Here is a 25179-nt window from a genome sequence, read left to right as displayed (position 1 = left end):
TTTATAAATACCACGATATTTTTAGGCCATGTCACGATACACGATATATATCTCGATATTTTGCATTACCCTTGAATTAACACTTTGATGCACAAAATCACACCAGTATGATGATTCTATATGTCTACATTAAAACATTCTTGATCATACTGCATTAATATATGCCAATTTTAAACTTTCATGCAAAAAAGGGGATATCACAACTAAGTCAAAGTTGACATAACTGTATTTATTAAACAGTGAGTGGCTCAAACATAAAATTGTCAACAGAAAGTGCACGTTCTGTGCAAAATTGTCACAGAGACATTTCAAAACAAGACATTAGTGCAGGATGCAACTCACATGGCATTTCAAAACACAAAATTAAAGTGCACTTTTTGTACATAATGCCACTACAATATTTTAAAACAAATAGTGCCCTTTTGTGCATGTTGTCATTAAGATGACATTTCAAAACAGCACTAAATTTAAGATATTTAAAAAAAAAAAAAAAAAAAGTCCGCGAGTTTAACGGTATGGTCATTTTCAACAACGCACAGACTACAAGCTGCGATATATCGAGTATATTCGATATATCGCCCAGCCCTAGTCTTATGTAGTCCGAGTAACTGTGCTAAGTATATGTTGGCTCAGTAATATTTTTTTTGTTAAAAAACATGATTTAAAAAATCGATTTGGACATTTTTTTGCGATACGATAATCGCACTGTGAAATATCGCGATATTTCACCGAATCAATTTTTTCTTACACCCTTAGAGTTTACTCATTTCTGCGTGATTTCCGAATCAGTTTTTTTTTTCATTTCATCATCTTTCCCAAATCATACACTGAACTTCCAGAAATTGTGCCAAACATCCTTAATACAAGTACTTGTGTAAACTATAGTCATTAATTTCATATTTCTCTGCTGTATTTGCACCAAATACATGAAAGATTGTGCAAGATTTGATGTTGGTTCGTTTGTTAAATTTGCTACACATCAGGCCACTCCTTTTAAAGTGAAAAATTACTTTGTAAATGCGTGATATTGTCCCAAAATAGTCCGTATCGTACAACCATTTCCATTTGACGAGGTGAATCCAGTCACACTGCGTCATATTACATCAGATTTTGCGCAATAATTGATATTTCAGTCTCTTTGCTTGCTCGTTTACGGCCAAAAATTGCATGTAAAATGATATCGTTCCAGGGTATATTCAATTTCCTGTCATCTAGAAATAACAACAATATTGATAACAATATTGCCATGTCTTTCAGGAAGTGAATTCCATTTTTTCACATAGAAAATCTAAGCCCCTAGATGAGCGACAAAACAAGAGGAATGAATACATAAATGAATGATCTTAAAGTGTGAGATGAAACCAGTTGTTCATCATGCATAGCCTTGAAAATGTAGCGCTTTGTTTGTTAATGTTTTATGTTGTTTATCACAACTTTTAATTTGCTCCCGTCTTCATATCATACTAAAACTTTGTCAGAAGTTTGTGAACCAACTCAATCATTTATTATTTAGAGGTCAAAATGACTTTGCTATTGTTCATTTTAAAAGGGAATTTTGTATTAACAGTGGGCCTCTCAGCTTGCTGAGGCGGCTCTAATAGCATAGATCCCCATGGCTTGCTGTGAGATTGTGGTTAAGACAAATGACAGCTGGCCTGTTTAATCAGTGAATATCTAAATGGTTCCACACTTCGCTCAACTCCAAGAAAATGCAAGAGCTCGTCTCTACTGCCACTTTTGAATTTAAATTAAATGTAAAGTGAAATATATACTTTCATTAAAAGTAAAAGTATTTGTAATTGTCCGCTTTGGAGCATTTAGTATACAAGAAATGTCAAAAAAAAGCAAAAAAAACAAAAAACTGGAGAAAGTCAGAAGTGCATCAACCTCTTGCATAATCCCAATTTCTCACCTGAAAACCTGGTTCAGATGAATGTGTACTGTATTATAATAGGCTATTTAAATAATGGCCATTGAGGCATGTACAAAGGTATCAACCAGTGAGTTTGTTCAGGTCTATTAAAAAAACCAAAAAAGTACATTCTCTACCAAAGTTTCCTTTTATTATCCCCCGCCACAAATGTGGAAGGGGGTTATAGGTCCGTCCGTCCGAGTTAAAGGGGACAGCTTTTCTCAAACTGTTTAAGATAGGATAACCAAATTTGGTGTGTGGCTTCAGGGTATCAATACCTTGATGGAGTTTGAAAATGACAAGCGCTCAATTATTTTTTTCCGGAGTTATTGCCTTTGTTTCATTTTTTTTCTCTGTTCGAGGTATCTTCAAAGGGGACAGCTTTTCTTAGAAGCCGTTTAAGATAGGATAACCAAATTCGGTGTGTGGCTTCAGGGTAGCAATACCTTGATGGAGTTCGAAAATGAGAACCGCGCAATTATTTCTTCCGGAGTTATTGCCCTTGTGCCGTTTTTTTTACTTCGTGGTATCTTTAAAGTACCTTAGTACTTTTTTTTTGCACTTTTTTAAATTTTTACATTGTACTTTCCCTGCATGCCCCTGTGTTCCCATACCTGTAAGCTGCTGGAACTGTGAATTTCTCTTGGAGATGAATAAAGTATCTATCTATCATCTATCTAGCTTTTCTTAGAAAATGTTTAAGATCTGGTTTCATTTTATCTCATATCCAGAGTGAAAACATTAAATGCTTTATTTTTTCTTTACATTTATTAATGTTTTAACTAATCATATTTTATCATGTAATTTTGATTATTGTAAATAATTTATTTCATATATGCATATATATTATATATACAGTAGCTATGTTTTAGAGAAGTGTTTAGTTTTGGTGACTTTTATAGTGTTAAGTTTTTGTGCGTGTGTGTAAATGTGAATTTTGTCTTATATTCTAATCAAACGTATTAGTGATTTTATTAGATACATGTATAAACTTAACAATTCAGGTTTTGGTCTGAGTGACAGTTGCATTTAAACCCAAGTGAGACACAAAGAAAGAAGAACAGAAGACATAATTTTAGCATACAGACGTTTCCTTTGGTGGGCCACAGGTCCTCCCCTGCCCTCAGTATCGATTGTGGCCATGCTTGGCCTGTGTATTGTGTGAGAGCTGCAGCCCTGCTGTGCTGCCTAGTTTGGCTTGCCAGATGGTTAGTGGTTTGTAACACGTCAATGTGAAACAAAGGTTACTGATTTAGACACGTCTTAATGTTTCATTTGTATTCAGCTGCATTTAATTATTAAACAAGAATCTTTTGATTATTATTATGCTGAGCAGTTGATTTATTTAATGTAGTTATTTAGAGTCAGTATCATCAATCTATTTGATTATTATTTGATAGGGGTGTGCATTGATATGAAGTAGACGATAAGATAAATTTTGATACTAAACAATATGATATACGTTGCAATATCAATACAGTAATACATTTCACCTTTACAAGTACACAAAGGTATGAAATACAATTTATTTCATTTTTTTTTAAACTTGCAAGAACAAGTTAGAACAATCTCTCTTGAAATGTTAGTTTTCCAAGTACTTCAAAAGGTGAAGTCTTTCTGGAAATTGATTTACTTTCATTCACACACATGTTAAAAATATATCCCTCTTTTAATGCAACATTGTTGCATTAAGCGCACTGCTGCCATACGATAGAATGGCCTTTAGTGTGTGTGTGTGTGTTGTTTTCCTAAATACTTGATGAAGTTAAAGAAAGGGACACAGATGTTGGTTGGCATTGAAGGCATTTATGGATTTCTGTGAGTGGCAAGTGATTAGTGTCATTGATTTCAATAAAGTTTCTGCATCAGCTACATCTCAGGCATCCCCCCCTTTTTTTTTTTCCAGTCGAGTTAAATTAAATTGACAGTAATGATTCTTGATTGTGTATTCAACTTTCAAAATAAAGTATTTACATTTTTAAATAGTCAGAACCACGGTTGGGGTCAATTACATTTTACATTTATCCATTTTCAATTATAACTCAAATACAATTATGGTGACCTGCATTGTTACCTCCGCCAGGAGCGAAGCGAAGAGCTGTAAGGTTATGTTTTACCCTCTGTTTATCTCTCAGTTATTCAATTCAATTCAACTTAATTTGTATAGCGCAATTTACAACAAAGTCATCTCAATGCACTTAACAAAATATCTGTCTATTAGCAAGATAACTTGAAAAGTTATGAACGGATTTGGATGACATTTTCAGGAAAATTGATAAAAAAAAAAGAGAGATTCTATTAAATGTGTATTATCACTTGTTCATTTCATCATTATGCTCTACCGTTGTTTTTGAATAGTTTTCTATGCAAAAATGTTGTAGATGGACAATTGGGGTACCTGGAATTAGAAATAAGAGATAGGGGTACTTGTACCAAAAAAGTTTGAGAACCACTGTCCTAGAAGAAGCCTGAGTTTGATACATAGGGTTCTACAAAGTAGATCATTTATTGCCACTGCTTACGGAGCAAAAGTCAATTGAAAATCATTGATTCAGTTGCTATGAAAGTGCAATAAAGCTTCGGATTCCAAAGTTTTAAAGGCAACCCACTGCTGTAGTTCAAGGCGATATGGCAGTCAGAGGCATCTGTTTATTCACAAGCTCTCTTTTGAACATTTCTCTCACATTTATTTATTTTTTTAGAGTATTTGACATTTTGATGTTGGTGGTAAGAGATGCTGGTTTGCTGCAGAAAAGCCTTTTCTACTGTTATCACTGCTACTTCTTCTGAGCCTCTTTTTTTTTTATTTTCTACTGGACTTTTCAATGCACCAATGCCAGTCTGTGACATCTGCGTCACCAGAACGCAACCTCGGGGTTGTAAAAAAAAAACGTTTCAAGTAAACAGTATGAACTAGGTCCAAGGCATTTCCTGTTGCATACGCCTTTCCTCTTTGCTTGATTACGCTGATCGCACCTGCTCAAAGGTCAGATGCTGTTAAACCATTTGTGAGTGAAATTAAGTCACGTTTCCAGAAAATAGCCAGGAAAGTGCTTCAGAGTGAAATATGCTGAGTCACTTGAGAGTTTTTTTCTAAATCTCTGATTTCATGCACTCATTGGGGCTGAAAGCACTCAGCCATCAATGTCTTTCTGTGCTAAAGGTATTGGTTAGAATTGCCATTATGTGTAATGTTGATATAGATTCAAACATCTATGAATTAAAATAATTATATCTTCTATTTCACCAATATTCTTCATGTTACTCGTGTTTGATATTAAAAATCTGTACAGACCGTCCCTGTAGAGCAAATTCTGACATTTTCTTCTTAACACATTAAATAGGTCATAAATATATTCCTTAAAACATGTAATTGTGGAGCTTGACTTCAAAATCTGTTTCAAATTTTTGTGTTCAGGATTTAATGAGCGGGTCAGAAATCATAGCCGCAATTATGTAACGGAGCCATTATTAGCATAAACCCGCCCCTTCTGCTGAAGCACACCAAACTTCCATGGCCTCCTAAACAGTACACTCCCATAGGGTTAATACACGGAGGTGGCGCCCTTTCTGCGTGTGGGCGTTGTTCCAGCGCCTCTAACTGACACGCCCCCAGCGTCTCAGAGCAGAGAGAAGTGCTTGTTTTTCCATGATTTTTAGTCCTAATTTGACCAACTAGATTTGATCTATCAATTCATAATTCATTCATTCATAGTTTGGATGTGAAAGAACAACGTTGGCTATGTGGGGAAATACTTTTCTGAGAGAACGAATGTCTCTACTTCGTCCCCTGCATCTGCCAATCAATCAGAAACTACGCCTCTCCGTTTGTGCACGTGCATTGCAAAACATAACAAAGTCACATAACTACAAAAATTACACATTTATTGTTAGAGTGCCATAACTTTTGATTAAAACATGTTTATTAACTGTCCATGAGAAGTGTCGCCAAGTCCCTCCCCTTTGAAAAGCAGTTCCGAGATAAATTCTGTTGTGGTCACGAAGACGTTTATCCACAAGCTTTGGACCCGGACTTTTCTTTTTTAGACGCTTTATATGTTGGCAATTGGCGCATTCACTTTGATTGACAGTGGCTCGCTCCAGGAAGTCGAAGCCTATTGGCTGGGCGTCGTCGGCACTTTCTTGCCTTTGTATAGGGGTTTATAGGACGAAGGCGGGAGTTATATACATTAATGTATATGAATGACCACTGGCAGTAGACCATAGTAAAAGACTAGTTAGGTATTTTTTTGCATTTCAAAAGAACCATACATAATTATAGATTTCTCAGAAACTATAGATATCAGCTTTTAGGGTAATGAAAGTGAAGAAAGGCAAAATTGTCCTGAGGAAGTTAAAAAAAATCTAAGTACTTGTAAAATCATGCTATCGGACATCCTTACAGCACAAAGTATTCAGTAGTAATATGTATTCACAAATAGTGGTGGGAACCTCTGGGTACCTCACAATACGATACGCGATACAAAGCTCACAATAACTATTATCTCACGATATGACGATACTGCGATTATTGCTATATTGGTCAGAAATCAATCTACGATAATCTATGACATAACAGGAAAAAAAAAGATTAAGTGAAAAAATTAAATTTTTATTTTATATCTCTGAAAGACAATACATTGAAAAAGTGTCCTATGAATAGTGACACTATTACTGTAAATAAGTGTCAACATAAAATAGGGTATTTCTTACCAGTGACACCATTATAGTGCAATATTCCAGTTAACAATATATTGGTTCCTTCAACAAACAGTGACAACATTTCTGTGAAGATGTACCTGCACATTTTAGTGATAAAGCAAAAAAATGTTTTTGGGAAAAAAAAAATTAAAAAAAATTCAATTCTTCTTAGCATATCGATAATCGATCGTTCCAAAAAAAATATCGCAATATATCGAGATATCGTCACACTCCTATTCACAAACAAACAAGATAAAAATAGAAATTCGCCATTCGTTGGAATTGCGACCCACATTTTGGTGACAGTCCACAAGTTGAGAACCCACGCCTGTACGTAGGCTAGTGCAGTAGAAGAAGACGACGCTACAGTAGCCGCTGTGCTAAAGCTAATGTTCAGCATCCTGTAATGAGCTCCGCTTCTCTCTGTCTCCCTGTTGTATTAAAAATGTGATTTTCAATTAAAGGCATAACTCAGCACTACGGAGGCAACAGAAGCTGAGTTATCAACCTGGGTTAGATTGTACCCCAAAGGCTCGGGGGTGGCTGGGTGGGGGGGTGTGCACCACTTGGCTGGAAGTTTTGCTACGTGTGGTGTCTTCATTTTGTAATGTGTAGATTTCTCCTTTCACCTGATGTCTTTTTCTATTCCCTAAACCCTTCTAGTTAGCTATTTATATTGGGTTTTTCAGTTTCCAAATATTTTTTTAAATACCTCCGGTGCATTCTTAACCTCCCTCTTGCCGTAAAAACATCAGCACTTCCTCTTGGCTGTCTGGAAGCGCTCCATGTATTGTGATCCAGTAATATCTCACATGGTATTTCCTGCATCATGTTTTCAGTAAGAGTAACGCTGGTTTTACCCGTTGGGATTGGTAAAAAATACCTCCAGGGTTTTCTGTCTCGCATAACAGTTGCTAAAATAAACGTCAGGTTATTTACATTAAGATCATCTCTACATTCCATCTGCTGACAAACCCAAGAGTCTCTTTGTGTTTAATGTCTTAAAGAAAGCACGGGGTTTGTTTAAGATTTAAATATTACAGTCACGATTAATCTTCAAAAGCCATGGGGTTAGCAAGATATCTGCCAGTATTTGTCAAGTACGTAATTAGAGCCACTTCTAACCGTGTGTTTATTGTTGCAGATCATACATTTAGATTGCTGCTTGTCTTTTTAAAATGACTGTTCTGACTTAATAGTTCAAATGTCTGTGACTATAGGAAAAGTAAACATGAGGCAGATTTTTATAATTAAGGCTAAAATAAAGCCTCTAAGAAACAGTAGCACAGGTTTACCCCTCATAGGTTTGAAGAATCTGATTGGCAGGCTTACCTTATTTCTCCTAGTGGTAAAAACACTTTTATATTTACTGTATATGGTTACTAATGGATATTTTCTTTATTCTCTACTCAATGTCAGCATTTAGAATAATGACCAAGCTAAGCGTCAACACAGGAAAGCACTAAGATTTTGTGTAATTCAGTTGGTTGTGTTTTTTTTTTTTTATTTGCTGTCTTTTTGTAGGAATTTTTGTGTAACTCTGTTATCATTTTGTGTATTTTTTGGTTGTCATTTTTGTGTAATTCTGTTGTCATTTTGTGCTTATGAAGTAATTTTTGAGTAATTTTGTTATAATTTTGTGCTTATGAAGTAATTTTTGTGTAATTATTCTGTTATTTTGTGTTTTTGGAGTGGTTTTTGTGTATTTTTTGTTGTCATTTTGCGTTTTTGGAGTCACTTTTGTGTAATTCTGTTATAATTTTGTGCTTATGAAGTCATTTTTGTGTAATTCTTTTGTCATTTTGTGTTTTTGGAGTCACTTTTGTGTATTTTTGTTTTGTGTAATATAGTTTGTTGTGCTGTGTGTTTTAGTTTTGCATATTTTTGTTTATTTTGGTTTTCTTTGTGTGTATTTGGAACGATATTTTTTTTGTCATTTTTGTGTATTTTTGTTGTTGTTTTTATGTATTTTTTCTACTATTTTTGTAGTTGCCTTAGGGGTTTTTAGTGAAATTTGGTTTTATTTTTGCTGTCAGTTTGTGTGTTACTGTTTTTGCTTTTCTTTGGTGTATTTTGTTGTGCTTTTGTGTGTTTTTAGAGTCCTTTTATGCGTTTTCTTTGCCTCCTATCTGCCTTCATGTCTGAGAGTTTCCTCTTGGTCCAGTTTTGCTTCTATTTTTCCTAAAGTGCTGCTGTCTGGGATTCCCTGATTTGCTCCTCGGGGACATCAACCAGATCCATTCCCACTAACTTTCTCTATGTACTTAACTTTTCCTGCCTTTGCTAATCAGCCTACTGTATTCTCATCAGTGTAATGGTATCTTATACTCTGCGTAGATTAGTGCAGGTAATTAGCAAGCGTTTAGTGTAGAATTACAATCAGTCCAGTGTTTGGATGAGGCTGTGTATAATTGTGGAGAGGGCGTAGATGTGTGGATCGGTCGGTAATCTGATCCCTCACTCATTTCCTGACAATAATGTTTTCTGAGTCTTATGCAAGAGGTTATGGATGATAATGAGCCCCAGTTGAATGATGCTCCCGTTTCTTGAGAATAATTTGCATGTCACGGCACGCTCATCCTGGGATAATACAGTCCACTTCCTGTTTGACTCCTTCTTGAGATGGATCGTCTCCTTTGTGCTGCTTCCTAATTGACTTCAGTTTACTTGGGTATGCAAATGCATGTTGATGAGTAATCATAGCTGTCGTTTAGCCCACACCTGACAGGAAACACTTTAATTCTAGTCATAGATTCTACCAGCATTGCTCCGACATGATGTTTTAGTCTCCATGGCAGCAATCACAGTGGTGGTTTGTCATCTTCTGATAAAACACAAATCTCTCTGCCTCAGTGAGAACAGTTGCTAATTCATCTTAGCACAGTGGCTAATATATGATGGGACCCATTGGTTTGACCTGTTAACCTGTTCTATACAAACTCATGTTTTCAAAACAAAGGAAATTGCATCTTATTAAAGGTTATGTTGCTACATTGCATTTTATACTGTATGTACAGTATATATATATGTATATTCTCACCAGCGCTGTTGAGCGTATGTCGCCCTGAAAACACAGCGTAGGGGGCTTTTCTGTTGTTTTTTCCATTTTTAATCGGTACATTCATAATAATTGTTGCGCACTTGGACACCCAAAGGACTTCCAGGGGTGCATGGTTTGTTTTAACTCTCTTTTTAATTTGCATAACCAAGAAACACGTCAGTCACATAACGGTCCCGTTATTACTGCGGGTCCCACATAATACCTTATTTAAAAGTCTGTTGTCAGGCTTTACATATTTCTGCGTCAAGTTGCACTTTTCCACTGTCCACATGACTTTACTGGCTATCAAACTTCCAGAAGTCGTATCAAACGTGCCAAATGAAGTAAATGAAGTCATCTTCTGTTGTTAATTTAATATTTCATATGCTATAGTTCAGTGATTTTTGTTAAGGGGCTAAATACGGACCAGTTTGATCTGAAGTGGGGCACAGATAGTAGGTGGGAGGAAAATGTTAACTTTATTGTGCTCTAGTTTTCAATATCAGTCCCTGCAAGTTAATCACTTACAAAATGTTTTGATTTTACAACCAATTTTTGTGGAATTATTTGTGAGAAATTTCATGATTTTTTTGGGAAATTTATTTACAAAGATGACTGCATTCATGTGATATAAGCGTGGGAAAACCTTCAGCTCCTAAAAATATTCTGGAGCTTTATTGAATTTGTGAATGTGAGATATCTACAACTGAATTATTTGGTAATTTACACAATAATTCATATATATATATATATATATATATAGGATATATTCCTATATGTCTTGATATTAAACAGTGCGTATACATACTGATATTTCGCAATGTCATTAATTACAAATTTGACCTTTACAAGTACAAAATGGTATGAAATACAATTTTTTTTTTTCGATATAATCGCGCTGTGAAATATTGCGATATATAAGGCTTATATACTGTATCTATTATATATAAGCAAATTGGATTTTTAATAATATCATCTGTTTAAAAAGCTTGTAGATGTGTGATATTATCCCAAAAATGTATGTGAGGCATTTTTGTGTCATATTATACCTGTTTTTCAATAACGAGAGAGAGAAAAAAAAATGGGTCAGATGGCTTTTTCCGTGATTTTTGTTTCTTTCGTTCGTTTATGGAAAATTTAAGGCCCTACAATAGTTTATACGAGAACACAGGCTCGCTAACTAGGGGTGTCCCGATCCAATATCAATATCGGATATTTGTCCGATATTAGCCTGAAAACAAATATTGGGTTAAAAATTCCGGATTTTCTGGAATTATTATTATTATTATTATTTTTTTTTTTAATTAAATTGTAGAATACTGTAGATATTATGTTGAAGGTTAAAATTCATGTAACCAATTGGTTAATAATGAATGGGTCAGTTTTTCTCATACCTACTGTTGCGGACTATTGTTCTTTGTTTTAGTAACATGCGTAACACTGCAGCGCCGTGGGGGCGGGGCTGCTGTGACTGGGTGTGTCTTAACTACCCTAGGAGCCCCGCCCATATTCAAGGCATTTTTTAATTTGAAACTTAGGGGGTGTAATAACTAGGGGTGTCCTGATCCGATATTGATATTGAATATCGGTCTGATATCAGCCAGAAAACGAATATCTTCGATATAAGCGCGCCGATAAGTTTTTGTTGTTTCTGTCCCCGCCCTTAGTTGTTCTAGCAATAGCATTAACCTAACATTAGCACTAACGTAGCATTAGCCTAGCAATAACATTAGCCTAGCATTAACATTAGTTTAGCATTTGCATTAGCCTAGCAATAGCATTAGCCTAGCATTAACATTAGTCTAGCGTTAGCAATAGGGTTGAAATGGGTTGAAATTTCCAATAGAAATGAATGGGAAAGAAAAACATTTAATAACTCAAGAAGTTTAAAAGTTGCAAATTATAAAAGTACAAGCATAAATCCCATGAACTTTCTGAATTTTTTGGTAGTTTATTTGTCGGTAAAACGGTGTTGGAGGAGTTAGCGCAGACGGTAGAAAAAATGGATAATAATAGTGTGGATGCCTCCTGCATCCTCACTAACTAGCTGTTTAGATGACAAGTAATTCTGCAACATAATAATTGATTCACACGCTGCACCATCAGCCTGCCGGGGAAGCACCCGCGCCTGCATTCAGTGTTTTCCTTTTTTTTTTTTTTTTTAATTAAGCTGTCATTCACCCCTAGAAGCCTCTAGTGGAGCAGAGCTGTCTGCATTCCCACAACACATTTATAGAAAGACTCCTGGGTCTGTTTTTCCTCCTGTGTTATTACGAGCTGTGCATAAATCAGGGAAACACAGTACGTACGTTGATGTAGACACACGTTAGCAGAGCCTTAAAGAGGCGACGTGAGCTGTTTGAGTGAAGCATGTGTAGGAAACTGTCACCACTCAGGATTTGATTGTCTCTATAGAAGCGATGACATGCTGACTCAGCGGTTTGCTGTGCCGCGTCCGTAGCTGCAGAGAAGAATAGGGCCACTTGTTTTGGTCGCTGGTTGAGCACAGAATAAAAGGACTGTTGATGTTTGTGGTTTTGAATTTTGATTTGATTTTAATTGAAGCTTTAAAATATTTTCTTTGCTTCTCTCTTTTTTTTTTTTTAAAATATTGTCATTTGTGAAGCTTTAAAATGATGAAAAAAAAAACTGGATGAGTTTGTTTTAGGCCTCCGTAAAGCTGTAAAAACAATGTCTTAAAACGTGAATTCAAATTGGATAGTTTGGTAGACATTATGCAATTAGTTGAAGTTAAACATTATAAATTTGAAAAAAATAGTAGGCGTGTCCCACGAGTTTTTCACTTCCGATGCGATACCGATATTGCTGTATTGATCATTGGCTGATATCAGCACAGATCATACTGTATATATTTTTATGACTTATTTTTTGGAGTAATGTTTGTGCATTTCTGCTGTCTTTTTGCTTGTTTGTTAGTACTGTGGGTTTGCAGAGTCATTTTTTGTGTTTTTCTAGTCTTTTGGTGTACTTTTGTTGTCATTTTCTGTAATTATCTATATTTTTCTGAGTAATTTTGTGTATTACTGTTGTCGTTTTGTTTTTTCTGTTTTTCTCTTGTCTTTTTCTGTATTTTCTTGCAATTCTTTAATTCTTTGTGTTTTTTTTAATGTATTCTTGCTCTTGTTTTGTGTACTTTTCTGTCATTTTGTACATTTACTTTGGGGGCCGTGTAAAATTAAACTGAGGGCCGGATCTGGCCCCCGGGTGTCCAGTTGTCTGCTATATGCTATGGTGCAAATAATACTAAACTTCCTGGATAACAGTGGATATTATTCAGATGAATAAATAAATGTGGTTATCACAGATTCATAGAACAATGCACCATCATTTTGCTGACTTTATGGAAGGACCCCAAAAATCTCCCCCCTTTATTCCTCCTTATAGATGGCCCTGTCTCCACCTGACTGTTCTTCAATGTTGATGTCTCCAAAGGTTGAGAACCACTGCTAAGGAACAAGTAAAATTTGTAACAAAACCTCTCATCAGTGTCACTTCGCTTGTCGTGTTGTTATATAACATTACATTATTGGTTTCTTGTCAGTAGGCCCTACAAATGTGCTAATATAACACTCAACATTGACAGAACCACGGCCTGACCGTCACCGTGTCACACCGTGTGGGTGGTTGGACATATTGTGTACGGTTGATGTCTTCGTTACACATCGCAATGGCACCGAATTATCACCACGAGGGAGCCAAACACTTAATATATCTCCTCCCACCATTGATGGTTCCTCTCTCATCTTTCTCCAGCGATCTATAACTACGACGCCCGGGGAGAGGAGGAGCTGTCACTGCAGATCGGAGACACAGTTCACATCCTGGAGACGTATGAAGGTGAGAACATGGACTACACCCACACACACACACACACCCATTTATATCCTCCTCTTTTGTGTCTCACACTCGATCTGATCTTTTGATATGATGCCATGATGATCATTAACCATTAATGTAAAGTTCTTATTAAAGTCGTATAGCAGTGTTAATTTTGATTACAGATCTTTAAATTATTGTTTATCGTCTTCTGACAAAAATGTAATTATTAATTACATTTTGTCATCAGAATTAGTAAATTTATCTATTAAAGCAATGAATGTCTGTCTGTCTGTCTGTCTGTCTGTCTGTCTGTCTGTCTGTCTGTCTGTCTGTCTGTCTGTGTGTCTGTGCCTCAAATATCTCTGGTGTTCAGGGACAGACAGAGCTCATACTTGCTACATAGCTGCAGCTTGGTTGAAAGCTGTGCGACGTCGCATAATGCTACAGTTAATGAATAATTTCATAAAAAACCTGGAGAAAAAGCTGGAAATGGATTGATATGTAGATGTACACACACGGAACAAGAGGGCAAACGCACGCGTGTGGCACTACAGAAACACACACACACCACACATAAAGTATTTATAATAAAAATATACTAAATGAGTAAAATAAAAAAAAAAACCTTAACATTTATACAAAAAGTACACAAAACAATAACAAAAATGCACAAAACTATACAAAATGACTCCAGAAACACACAAAATGACAACAAAAACCAAAAAAGTAACTGTTAATATATAGAAAAAGGCTCCAAAAACACACAAAATGAAAACACACATTATAGAAAAATACACCAAACAAATTAAACCAGGGAAATCGCGCACGCTATTTTACTTTGCACACACAATTAAACCCCTTTATAACACTACTGAGTACAGAGTATGTACACCTCTTTGTACATCCAACCTTCAAACACATACTTAAACTCCTCCCACTATATGAATCCATACTTCCGACAGGCACTGTGCTAGTTTATTTAATTACAAGATATGAACTGTGTTTTTTATATTATGGAGGTACCATAATATAACCAAAAATATTTTCAATCAAATAATAGAATTGTTTAAAAAAATAAGTAAATAAAAAAAAAAAACATTTAATTTGCATTATGTTCTTATTATGAATTTTCTATATTTTTAAGGTAGATTTGTTTCTTCATTATTCAATTAAAAAATGGTACTTAAACAAAAATATAATCAGCACAGAATGTATATGGGCCCAAATACAAAAAACAAAAGAATATTTCAAATAAAAAAATTACAATCAAATAGCTTGCTTTATTCATTAGAAATACCTTTTCAATAACAGAATAAAATTATTTGTATGCAAATAAATTATTGACATCTATAACATTGCATTTTAACACTTTTTTCTTTGTTTTAAATGTTTTTTTTATTATTATTATTATTAAAGTGTTTAAGTAACTTTTTTAATTGAATAATACGATTGTTTGAATGCAAATTAATATTTGACACCTATAAAATTGCATTTTAACACTTTTTTTTTTTAAGTTAATATTTGATTGAAAATACTTTTTGGAATTGGTCAGCTTTTTTTTTTTGGTATTTGGTCCATATTATAGGTAAGACATTGTGTTCTTAAATCCCCCCCAAAATTTAGCTTAAAGCAATCAAAAAATGTCAATAAAAAGTACAAATTTATTCAAACCAAATAAATAAAAAAAACCTGTTCAAAGGCATTTTAACACTTTAAATGTCTGGTTGAAATGTTTAATTTTATTTATTGGATTTAAAAAAAAAAATTAATAATAAAGAACAAATGTAATTAACATCCTTTAACATGAACTCACCCCAACTTTGAAAGAAAACTAATCATAGTTGGTCTCATTTAAATGTCGTCAATAAGAGTATTTTGAAACATTCCCCCAAAAAGAAAAGAAAACATGTTTATTTTCTTTGTAAAGTAACATTAGTGGTGCATGAATGTTATATAATTATGCTGTCATTTAGACTGGTACAGAGGGCACAGGCTGCGCAGAAAATCTAAGAAGGTGAGTGGCAGAGTTTCACTTTGGTTACCAGTTACCAGAATTTCCCAGTAAAAACTGTGCTGATGGTATTTTGATCTCTTTCTCTTTCAGGGCATATTTCCTGCGTGTTACATCCACCTGAAAGAGGCCACGGTCGAAGGCAGCGGGTTAGTACTGCTCCACTCTTACATCACATGTGTTCTATTAAGTGCAATACCTGCTCGTGTTTTTCCTTGTGCTTGGGTTTTCCTGCATCCCCTCATCCACCTCGACTCACTTTTCTTCCCATTCAAGCCTCTTCCGATGGCTGAAGGTGAAAGCTGATGTGAAACAATCAAAGCACTTTGTCCTTTTAAGTTTTCCCCCATGTCCTGGGAGGCTTGTTGACTTGCTCAAGCAGTTTTTTTTTAGTTTTTTTTACTAGAGATGCATCCATTTTGACCCAAAATGTAATGATCAAAAGATGTGACACTCCTTTGTTTTGATCATCTATCTTGAATTTTTCTCGTGCCAACAGACTTACCACTCAGCTAAAAAAAAAAAAGACCCTGAAATCCAAAGATTACAGGTCATTTCAACACATTTTCAAATTTTCACATCACTTTGGTGCAACATTTTTACCAATTGTTCCTAATAATTCAATAGGCACACTGTAAATTTTCAGTTTGATCAGATGAATACTTTTTGAGATATGGACAATTCAGTGACGGGGGAATGTGCCGATTTTTGTGCGTCATTATTCTTCTTCTATTTCCAATATCTCAGGAACTACACCACATAGGAAACTGAAATTTGGTGTAGTAATAAAGCTCCACCCACTCTCTCAAAATATACAAAAATATGTGCTATACATTCTATCTGGTGGACATGTCAGCCCCTCAAAATTGGAAAAAAGTTTCTGTGTTTGGGTCTGGAACATGTTTGGGCCTTCAGTAAACAACACATGCCTCACCTCCCTGTAATTTGATCAGCTCAGAGCTATGTACATAGACACATCCCTAATGATTAGTTACATATATGTATTGGTTCTTAGGGGACAGCAGTGGGCGTGCACGGGAGATGTTGTCACTCAATGTTCTTGAAGCCAAAATATGGTGCTTAGAGGAGCTTCCATCTTTCAAATTTGATGTCATTTGGAGCCAGAGTCTGCGCAGTAGGGTCCAACGGGAGGAGCCCTGGTAACACGCCCCGCCCATTTAGTGTACTGCCCTGATGACTTTAACGCAAGCCCAGCTATGTAAAATCTTGTTTTTCAACCTCAAATAACTTATTTAAAACAAACTTCACAGAAAAATGAGCACTTGAACACAATGTAGGGTGATAATAACTAATGATCACAGCAGAGTTTAGGTTTGGAAAAAAATGTGTTATCATTGAGGAGGTGGTGTTTATGACCTATACTGCAGCCAGTCAGCTGGGGAGCTCTAAAAATAAAAGCTTCACTCCAGCAGGCAACTTGTCCCATTCATTCTTTTTACAGTTTTACAGTCTTTTTTTTAATTTTTTTTTTTTTTTTTTTTTACCATTTTTACTGGCCCATAACAGCATGTGGGAATGTAAGAAAAAGATGAACTGTATTTTAATTTATAGTGTAAAGGTTACTCTTTCTTGGGATGTAAATCAATTTTTCTTTATGCAACTTTTTCTTTTTTTTTGGGACCCCAACTTTGGGTTATTTCACTACTCGTGGATATTGAAAATCCTTAACATTGTCGCTTGCCTCTGTGTCTTATAATCATTTAATGTTTATTCATTTTTCACTGTATTACTATACCAAATTTCAATTTCCTTTTTCATGGGAAATGCTGCCATGATGGACAGAGGGACATGATATGGTTAAAAAAAAAAAGTCTCAGTAACTGGTTTGTTCAATGCAGGCAAAAAGAGTCAGTGATTCCCACGGAGCTGCCGCTGGTCCAGGAGGTGACCACCACACTGCGGGAATGGGCGACCATATGGAGGGACCTGTATGTGGTAAGCTACGGTCAAATAAATACATCACAACAACATCAGTGGTTCCCAAACAACAAAATTATAACAAAATGGGGTATTTTGTTTGTTTTCTTTATTAAAAAAAGTCAACATTGTGATTCTTCTTCTTACAAACTCTTACAAATTAAAAATTCCTTCCATTGTCCCACCGTAACTCCCTCTCCCATGTTCCTTTCCCCCTCACAAAGGTGTATCATTGCCCTCTCTTTTCATATTTTTTTTTAAAGTTTTTCTTACGCACTTTTTTTGTTTTTGGACGATATTATAGGTAGGACATGGGGATCTTATTATTCAATCCCAAAAAATATTGCTTCACTCAAACAAAAACTTCAATGAAAAATACAAACATTTTTATTCAAAGTAACAAAAAAATATGAAATGAATTTTTTTGGGGTGTCAAATATTTGTTGTATTCAAACACGTTTAATGTTTGGTTAAAAAGGTTTTTTATTTTTTCATTGCGCTAATAAAACATGCATATCTGTCGTAAAAAGACTGCACTACATGTAGTGTTGACCGTCAGGGGGCGCCCCCCCCAGTTTGGAAACTACTGGCGTAGATAAACGCTTTAAACGCTTGATAGGTTTCATAAAATAATCCCATTCAATATTCACTAAAATTGTAATCTTTCATCTGTAAAATGTAATAACTCCCACTCACATCACAGATTGAATCTGTTCTCAAGGATTCTTTAGTTTGAGAGATGATCCGTATCTGTCTTTGATCAGGCTTTCCTCAGTCATCAATCACAAGTTCTGTATGTGCGATATTACTCCTTTAAGCCCCCTTTAGATATCCTTGACATGATGAATTTGCCTCATATTTCATGAAAACCTTGCAAAGCAATATGAACTATCCATCATAGCTTCTTTATTCCTGCCCTGCTGGTGGATTGCAGGTAGTTTTCTGTGCCCGAAAATGGGCTTTGCATTGTTCAAACATCCATATTTAAAGATATAAATCACTTTATTCCTACTTAGTGAAACAGAATAAAGCTCAAGTATCAGTTTAAAAAAAAGAAGTCCTCTCCTGTCTAAGATGTTCGCTGCTGTTGTGTCTGTCAGGGCGACAAACGCGAGATGTTCAACTCTGTTCGTGACATGATCTATGACCTCATCGAGTGGCGCTCGCAGATCCTTTCTGGCACCCTTCCCCAGGACGAGCTCACTGAACTCAAGCAGAAAGTCACCTCCAAGATCGACTACGGCAACAAGTGAGGATCAAGTTATGAGACTAATTCTAATTTCCCCTGCTTCTATCGATCTGTGCTGATATCAACAAGAAACCTTTGGAGCTTAAAAGAGAAAAGGAAAACATTGGAGCAGCTGCATGTTTCTTGTATCATTTTAAGTAGTTTTAGGCTTTGATGTTGGTGAGATATGACTCGGGTTAACCAGGTTTCTGCTTTATTTTCAGGTACTTGGATCTAGATTTAGTCGTCAGGGACACTGATGGGAACATATTGGATCCAGAGCTCACCAGCACCATCAGTTTGTTTCGTGCTCACGAGGCAGCCTCCAAACAAATCGAGGACAGGATCCAAGAGGAAAAGGTGCATTAATGCCTCTTTGTACACCTGTATTTTATATATATATATATATATATATATATATATATATATATATATATCTAGGGCCTCCAATTTGTTATTTGTGACCGCTGAAAATGAACTGAAAAAGACGGAATTGAGTTCTGCAATTTAAATTCTTTCTCAACATTTAAAATCGAGCCCAACATGACTTGGAAATGCCTCACATGCATGTTTTGGCACAATATCATGCATTTACAGCTATTTATCAGTGGAAAACGAGTATTTGAAAGTCTAGAAAGTTTATAATTCCAGCAGGAAGACAAAAAAACTTGCTGGAATTATTACGTGGATGTCTAGGAAACATCAAAGCGATCAGCAGAAGCCCCTGAAGAACACTGGCAGTTTGCAGTCGAAACATGTCAGGAGATCAAAGTGGATTTACTGTGGAACAGTTGTCTGAATAAATGAAACATTAACATATTGTGTGGAAAGTTTGACAAACAACATTTCGCCCATAATCCTGTTGAAAATCTCATGCGATGTGTTGTGGTTTGAGTAGTAATCAGGTTATCTTGTGATTGAAAATACAGTAGTCCCTCGCTATATTGCGGTTCAGCTTTTGCGGCCTCGGTGTTTCGTGGATTTTTTTACAGTGCAATCCTGGATGTATTTTTTTACGCATTGTGTTCTGCGTTCTGATTGGCTAATGCTGCGTTCACCCACCAGCGACACATCCAACTCGGGGAGTTTCACTGCCTGCTGCTCTCCTTTTTCTCCTCTCATAAACATAAACCACCAGTGAAAAAAGCCGGTGTGATTAGCGACTAATGCTATGCTAGCTCAGTGCTACAGAGAGAACTTTTACCTGCTACTACCACCTCCTCGCTGATTCTCCTCCACGCCTAATCCTTCCCAGTCGTGACCATTTATAAAGTGCCAATTTATTTTGTTTAAACATCCCCTTACTACACTCTGTGTTGTCTCTCATTTACAGAAAGTTACAATTTGTGAGTGAACGCTAAGTTATTTAGCTTAGTTAGCAGTGGCGCCGTGCATCTTAATGTAAGTTGACAGTGTATAGGAACTGTCACATGCTAAAGACCCCGCAGATATGTAGTTTCATCCTGTGTGACCTTTTATTTCAAAGGCCTTCATTGCATATGCATGGTTAATGGGGAAAAGTGTCCTGTCCACGCAATGAATATTAATGAGCATATTTTGAAGGGCAACCAGGGAGGTTCAGCTTATGTGCTTTTAATGTTGCTCCTGTCATGGAGATCAAGCAGATGTAAATGCTCTTTACGAAGTGTGAAATGCATTAGGATCGACTTCATTTAAATTTACAGTTAGGATTTTAACCTGCTGGATGTCTCGGAAAAACACAAGAGGAATGTATTGATCTAGAAATGCACATTTGAAGTGTTTGGCCAAGGTTACGAAGAAGCCGGATGAATGTTAAATAAATACACAAAATGACTCGATAATATACAAAATGACAGAAAATACACAAAATGACTGCAGGAATTATCAGTATTGCACCAAAACAAACAAAACTCCAAAAATACACAAAATCAATCCTTAATAACATACAAAATTACAGGAAAAATTACACAAAATGACAATAAAAAATATAAAAGACAACAAAAATAATCAGTATTACGCCTAAACAAACAAAATGACTCCAAAACTGACAGCAAAATATACAAAATAATGAAATGAATACACAGAATAAGAACAGAAATGCACAAAATGAGAATAAATGATGCAAAACGGCAAAGGAAATGCACAAAATGACACTCTAATAACTGAAAAACTACAGGGAAAAAAAGCAAAATGGCAACAATAATACACAAAACACAACTAAAATTATGAAAATTACTCAGCACAGAAGATGACAAGAAAAATACAAAACACTGAAAAATTTACAAAACAACAAAAATACACAGATACTCTAAAAACACGTAAAGCAACAATACATTCCTCTTGGTGCTTCGAGATGACTTTCGTTGTAATTTGCGCTATATAAATAAAGTTGAATTGAACTGAACAACAAACCTACACAAAATGAGAAATAATATGACAAAAATCACATAAGATGACTCCAAAAATAAACAAAACTGACAGGAATATATACAAAATAACAAAAACCACAAAGATTAAGAAAAAAAAATGCACAAAATGTCAATACTGTACATTATGCAAAACAACAACAAAAATACACAAAATGACTCCAAAACCCCACAAAACAATAACAAACCTACACAAAAAGACAAACAATATACACAACCACAACAAATACACACAAAACAACATCAAAAACAAGCACACTTTGTTTTTAACGCGGACAAGAATGTTGATAATGTGACCCTTTGAATCCAACCATGACATTTTTGTGGCGCCTGCTGTGATAAAAGTTGCTGTTTCTGCTTTAGAGGCAGAGAGGCAGGGCCTGTTGTCACTGTGACTCTTCTGTTTCTCTCACAGTCCCAAAAGCAGAATATTGATCTGTCAAGGCAGGCCAAGTTCGCCTCCACGCCAGCGTTCGCCCTATTTGTCACCCTGAAAAACGTTGTGTGCAAGATCGGGGAGGATGCCGAGGTGCTCATGTCACTGTACGACCCCGTGGAATCCAAGTTCATCAGGTAAACTCATGCATTTGTTTCCCCTTACCACGTGAAAACACAAGAATGAAAGCTGTGTCAAATGAATTTTTGGTGCAAAACGTAATGCAATTTTTTCTCCCCTTTCATCCTCTCTCACAGTGAAAACTATCTGGTTAAATGGTCAAGCTCAGGTCTGGTTAAAGATATCGACCAACTTCATAATCTCCGTTCTGTCTTTACGGTGAGTGAGTTTGCCTGAGGGAGTGTATTTCTATAGTTCACTGTTTGGACAGCCGTGTTATGAGGAATGTGAGAGCCTGTTTACGGAGCTGGTATTTGTTAGAGCCTGCCTATTTCACCCATTTACCAACGACTTCATCTCTCTCTCAAATTGAAGCCCAAGGGTGGGTCAGCGACTCAGCGTGCACCCACTGGGAGCACTTTCCCTGCTTTCTGAAGGAAAATAATGTGTGGACGTAATCATAGGTGTTGTTTGTGATCAAAAAAGTTTGGATTTAAGCTTCTGAAGCTGTTCTTTCTCAACATGTTTACTTATGCCTGATGGAGCTTTGATTAAAGATGCACAATTTTAAAGGGATCCTCCTAAAATCCTGTAAATGTGCTTATTAGAAGATCTATGCCTAACAAAACACATTTTTTTGCACCATATTCAGTTAATTGCCTTTTAAAAATAGGACTTCTTTACAGTTTTAGAGCCTGTGTTCTGCCATCTTGAAATAATGTATATAATATAACCTTTATTGATCACCGTAGTGAAATTCTTCTCTGCATTTTTACCCATTTTCCCCGAGGGGTAGCAGTTGGATTGGGGTTAAGGGACTTGCTCAACATCCCACAGTGTTGGCCTAGGTGAGACTCAAACGGGCGACCCACTGTCCTTATCCACTAGGCCATCACTTCCCAATCATGTGATTGATGATGTCACATGGCCCCTCTGCCTGTAAACATTCTAATGTCTCCTATTGGAGTGAAGCATTCAGCCTGTTTTTTAATCATTTAGCAGCTTTTAGGTGAAAATCCCGACTTGTGCTGCATTAGGTTGCTCTAAAATAAACAGGAAATGTGAAAGATGCAGATGTAAACCCCTTTTGTTTACCGAAAGAGCATAAAAACAGTTGAGACCTGAAAAAAATCTGCTGTGACAGTTCCAACTCTGCGGTTTGATAGTCGACAATGAAGCAGAGAAGAAGGGTTCTCCTAAGGGACCTTTACTCCCCTTAAACAGTGTGCTGACATGCTCTGGTGGCTGAAGTTAGTGTCGAAGACACACAAACACGAATACATCGGCATCTTTCCCTTTTCCTGATTATTTAGACCACATGTGTCAAACTCAAGGCCCGGGGGCCAACTCTGGCCCTTTAGAACGTACAATCTGGCCCGCAGGAGATGGTAAAAATGTAACACGGATTTTTTTGTAAATTACCAAATAATCCAGTTATAGATATCTCAAATTCACCAATTTAATGAAACTGTACAATATTTTAAGTGTCTTGCAGTTTTCATTGGTTTATATTACATGAATGCAGTCATTTTTAATTTTTCCAGAAATCTTCCAATTTCTCACTAACAATTCCACATAATTCCTCTAAATTACACAAAAAATTGATTAAAAAATGAGGAATTTTTGAAAGTGAAGATCAGGCAGGGACTGATATTAAAAACTATTGTACAATTAATGTTAAAATGTTTTCTTTTTCCCACCTAAAAGCTGTGGCCCACTTGAGGTAAAACTGGTCCATATTTGGCTCTTGAACAAAAATGAGTTTGACACAACTGATTTAGAGCAACCAAAAGCGGCACAAATTGGCATTTTGACCAAAAAAGCTGCACAATTATTTAAAAATCAGGCTGAAAGCTTCACTCCAATAGGAAACAATGGGTTGTTTACAGGCAGTGGGGCCGTGTGACATCATTTATCACGTGATTTCAAGATGGCGGAACACAGGCTCTAAAATTGTAGTCCCATTTTTTAAAAGGCAATTAAATGAATATGGTGCAAAATAATGTGTTTTGTTAGGCATAGATCTACTAATAAATACATTTCAAAGGTTTTAGGCCAAACCTGTAGAAACAAGGGCGGATCCCTTTAAGGCGTGTTTAATTTCACAGTTAGGATCTGAAGCTATCTGACTGCGATAGGGTAGCTGAATATGATCTGCTTATTAAAAAGTTTTCGCACTGTTTGTCTCTCTTCAGGACTTGGGCAGTGAAGATCTAAAGAGGGAGAAGATCAGCTTTGTGTGTCAGATTGTGCGAGTGGGACGCATGGAGCTACGGGACAACAACACCAAGAAACTGACGTCAGGGCTTAGGAGGCCGTTTGGAGTAGCTGGTAACGCGCACACACATGCACACACACACTGATAAAGAAATAAGTGAATTCTAAAAGTTCAAAGTAGTCACCTCTGAGACGAAGGATTATGGTAAATTTAAGCTGATCCTGGCTTCTCTCACATCTCAATATGTATCAGTTGTTTTGCGTCATTGTTTGACGTGTTGTGCCAGAATCCTTTGCAGGGTGAATAAATACATTTGGCTGGATTTCTGAGCTCTAAAACAAAGAGATTATGATTTCATGTCATTTGGCTTTCCGCCTGCTGCATCATAACCTAATTAGATTGGCGTTTTGCCCTGGGTTCTTTAGTAGAGAGAGAAAATGGTGCTACTCCTTTACTTTTTTATTTATTTATTTTTTTTTAGTGCAACTTCAAGGAAAGTTGAACTAGATCCGTTTCATCCTTCAAGATCAATAAGCAAAGGTGTAAAAACTCTAGTTTGTTTGTTTTAATATTGTTGCATTTACAATCAGAAAATGGGGCAAAGGAACAAGATTGATTTATTTTTTTTGCCAAAAAAAGTTAGATATTTACAACACAAATACATCCTACTATAATTTTGAAAGGGCTTCATTTTGTAATTTTTCCAACAAGTTCATTTTGTTTTGTTTTTTGAAATAATATCTTGTGGTTTTATTTATTCAGACAAGTCGAAACATGTCAGGAGATCAAAGTAAATTTTAAAGTAAATTTCACTTTGATCTCCTGACATGTTTCAACTATCAACTGTCAGCCTTCCTCAGAGGTGTCTGCTGATTGCTTTGATGTGTCCTAATGAGTTCTTTCTGGGTGTGGCCAACTTTTTGACAGTTCTCTCAGGCTGGCCACCCCCCCTGTTGCCCGATGGCCACGCCCAGAAATAACTCATAAAGACACATCAAAGCGAAAGTAAATTTCCTGAGAGAAGTCTAAATAAATTAAACATGAACATATTATGGCTTCATTTTGTGCTTTAATTCATAAAAAGATAAAAAGATTACAGGTTTCAGACTTGGTGTTAAGTTTGTAACCCTTTCTCTTTATTGTGTTTTTTTTTTTCTTTGTAGTCATGGATGTTACAGACATAATAACTGGCAAAATGGATGATGAGGATAAGCAGCACTTTATACCGTTCCAGCCGTAAGTACACACGTAAAAGCACACTTATGTTGGGAGTTGTGTTCCATTAAATGAAAACGTTCACCAAAGTCTTCTTTTATAAGTGTTTTAG

The 25179-nt window shown here is 36.0% G+C and overlaps 1 protein-coding gene across 2 annotated transcripts in view; it reads left to right on the top strand.

The window, feature by feature from the left end:
* dock1 (dedicator of cytokinesis 1) overlaps positions 1–25179 on the top strand; it is a 211018-nt gene that overhangs the window by 7489 nt on the left and 178350 nt on the right. For both annotated transcript variants that reach the window (XM_028475387.1, XM_028475386.1), the window contains exons 2-11: positions 13428–13511; positions 15467–15507; positions 15598–15653; positions 17364–17460; positions 18543–18691; positions 18895–19030; positions 21494–21651; positions 21772–21853; positions 23830–23965; positions 25016–25088. In XM_028475387.1, coding sequence (XP_028331188.1) covers positions 13428–13511; positions 15467–15507; positions 15598–15653; positions 17364–17460; positions 18543–18691; positions 18895–19030; positions 21494–21651; positions 21772–21853; positions 23830–23965; positions 25016–25088 — 1012 coding nt within the window. The remainder of the gene's footprint in view (positions 1–13427; positions 13512–15466; positions 15508–15597; positions 15654–17363; positions 17461–18542; positions 18692–18894; positions 19031–21493; positions 21652–21771; positions 21854–23829; positions 23966–25015; positions 25089–25179) is intronic.

Source organism: Gouania willdenowi, chromosome 19 (genome assembly GCF_900634775.1).
Source record: "Gouania willdenowi chromosome 19, fGouWil2.1, whole genome shotgun sequence".
Classification (NCBI taxonomy): Eukaryota; Metazoa; Chordata; class Actinopteri; order Blenniiformes; family Gobiesocidae; genus Gouania; species Gouania willdenowi.
This window is presented reverse-complemented; position numbering and strand designations above follow the sequence as displayed.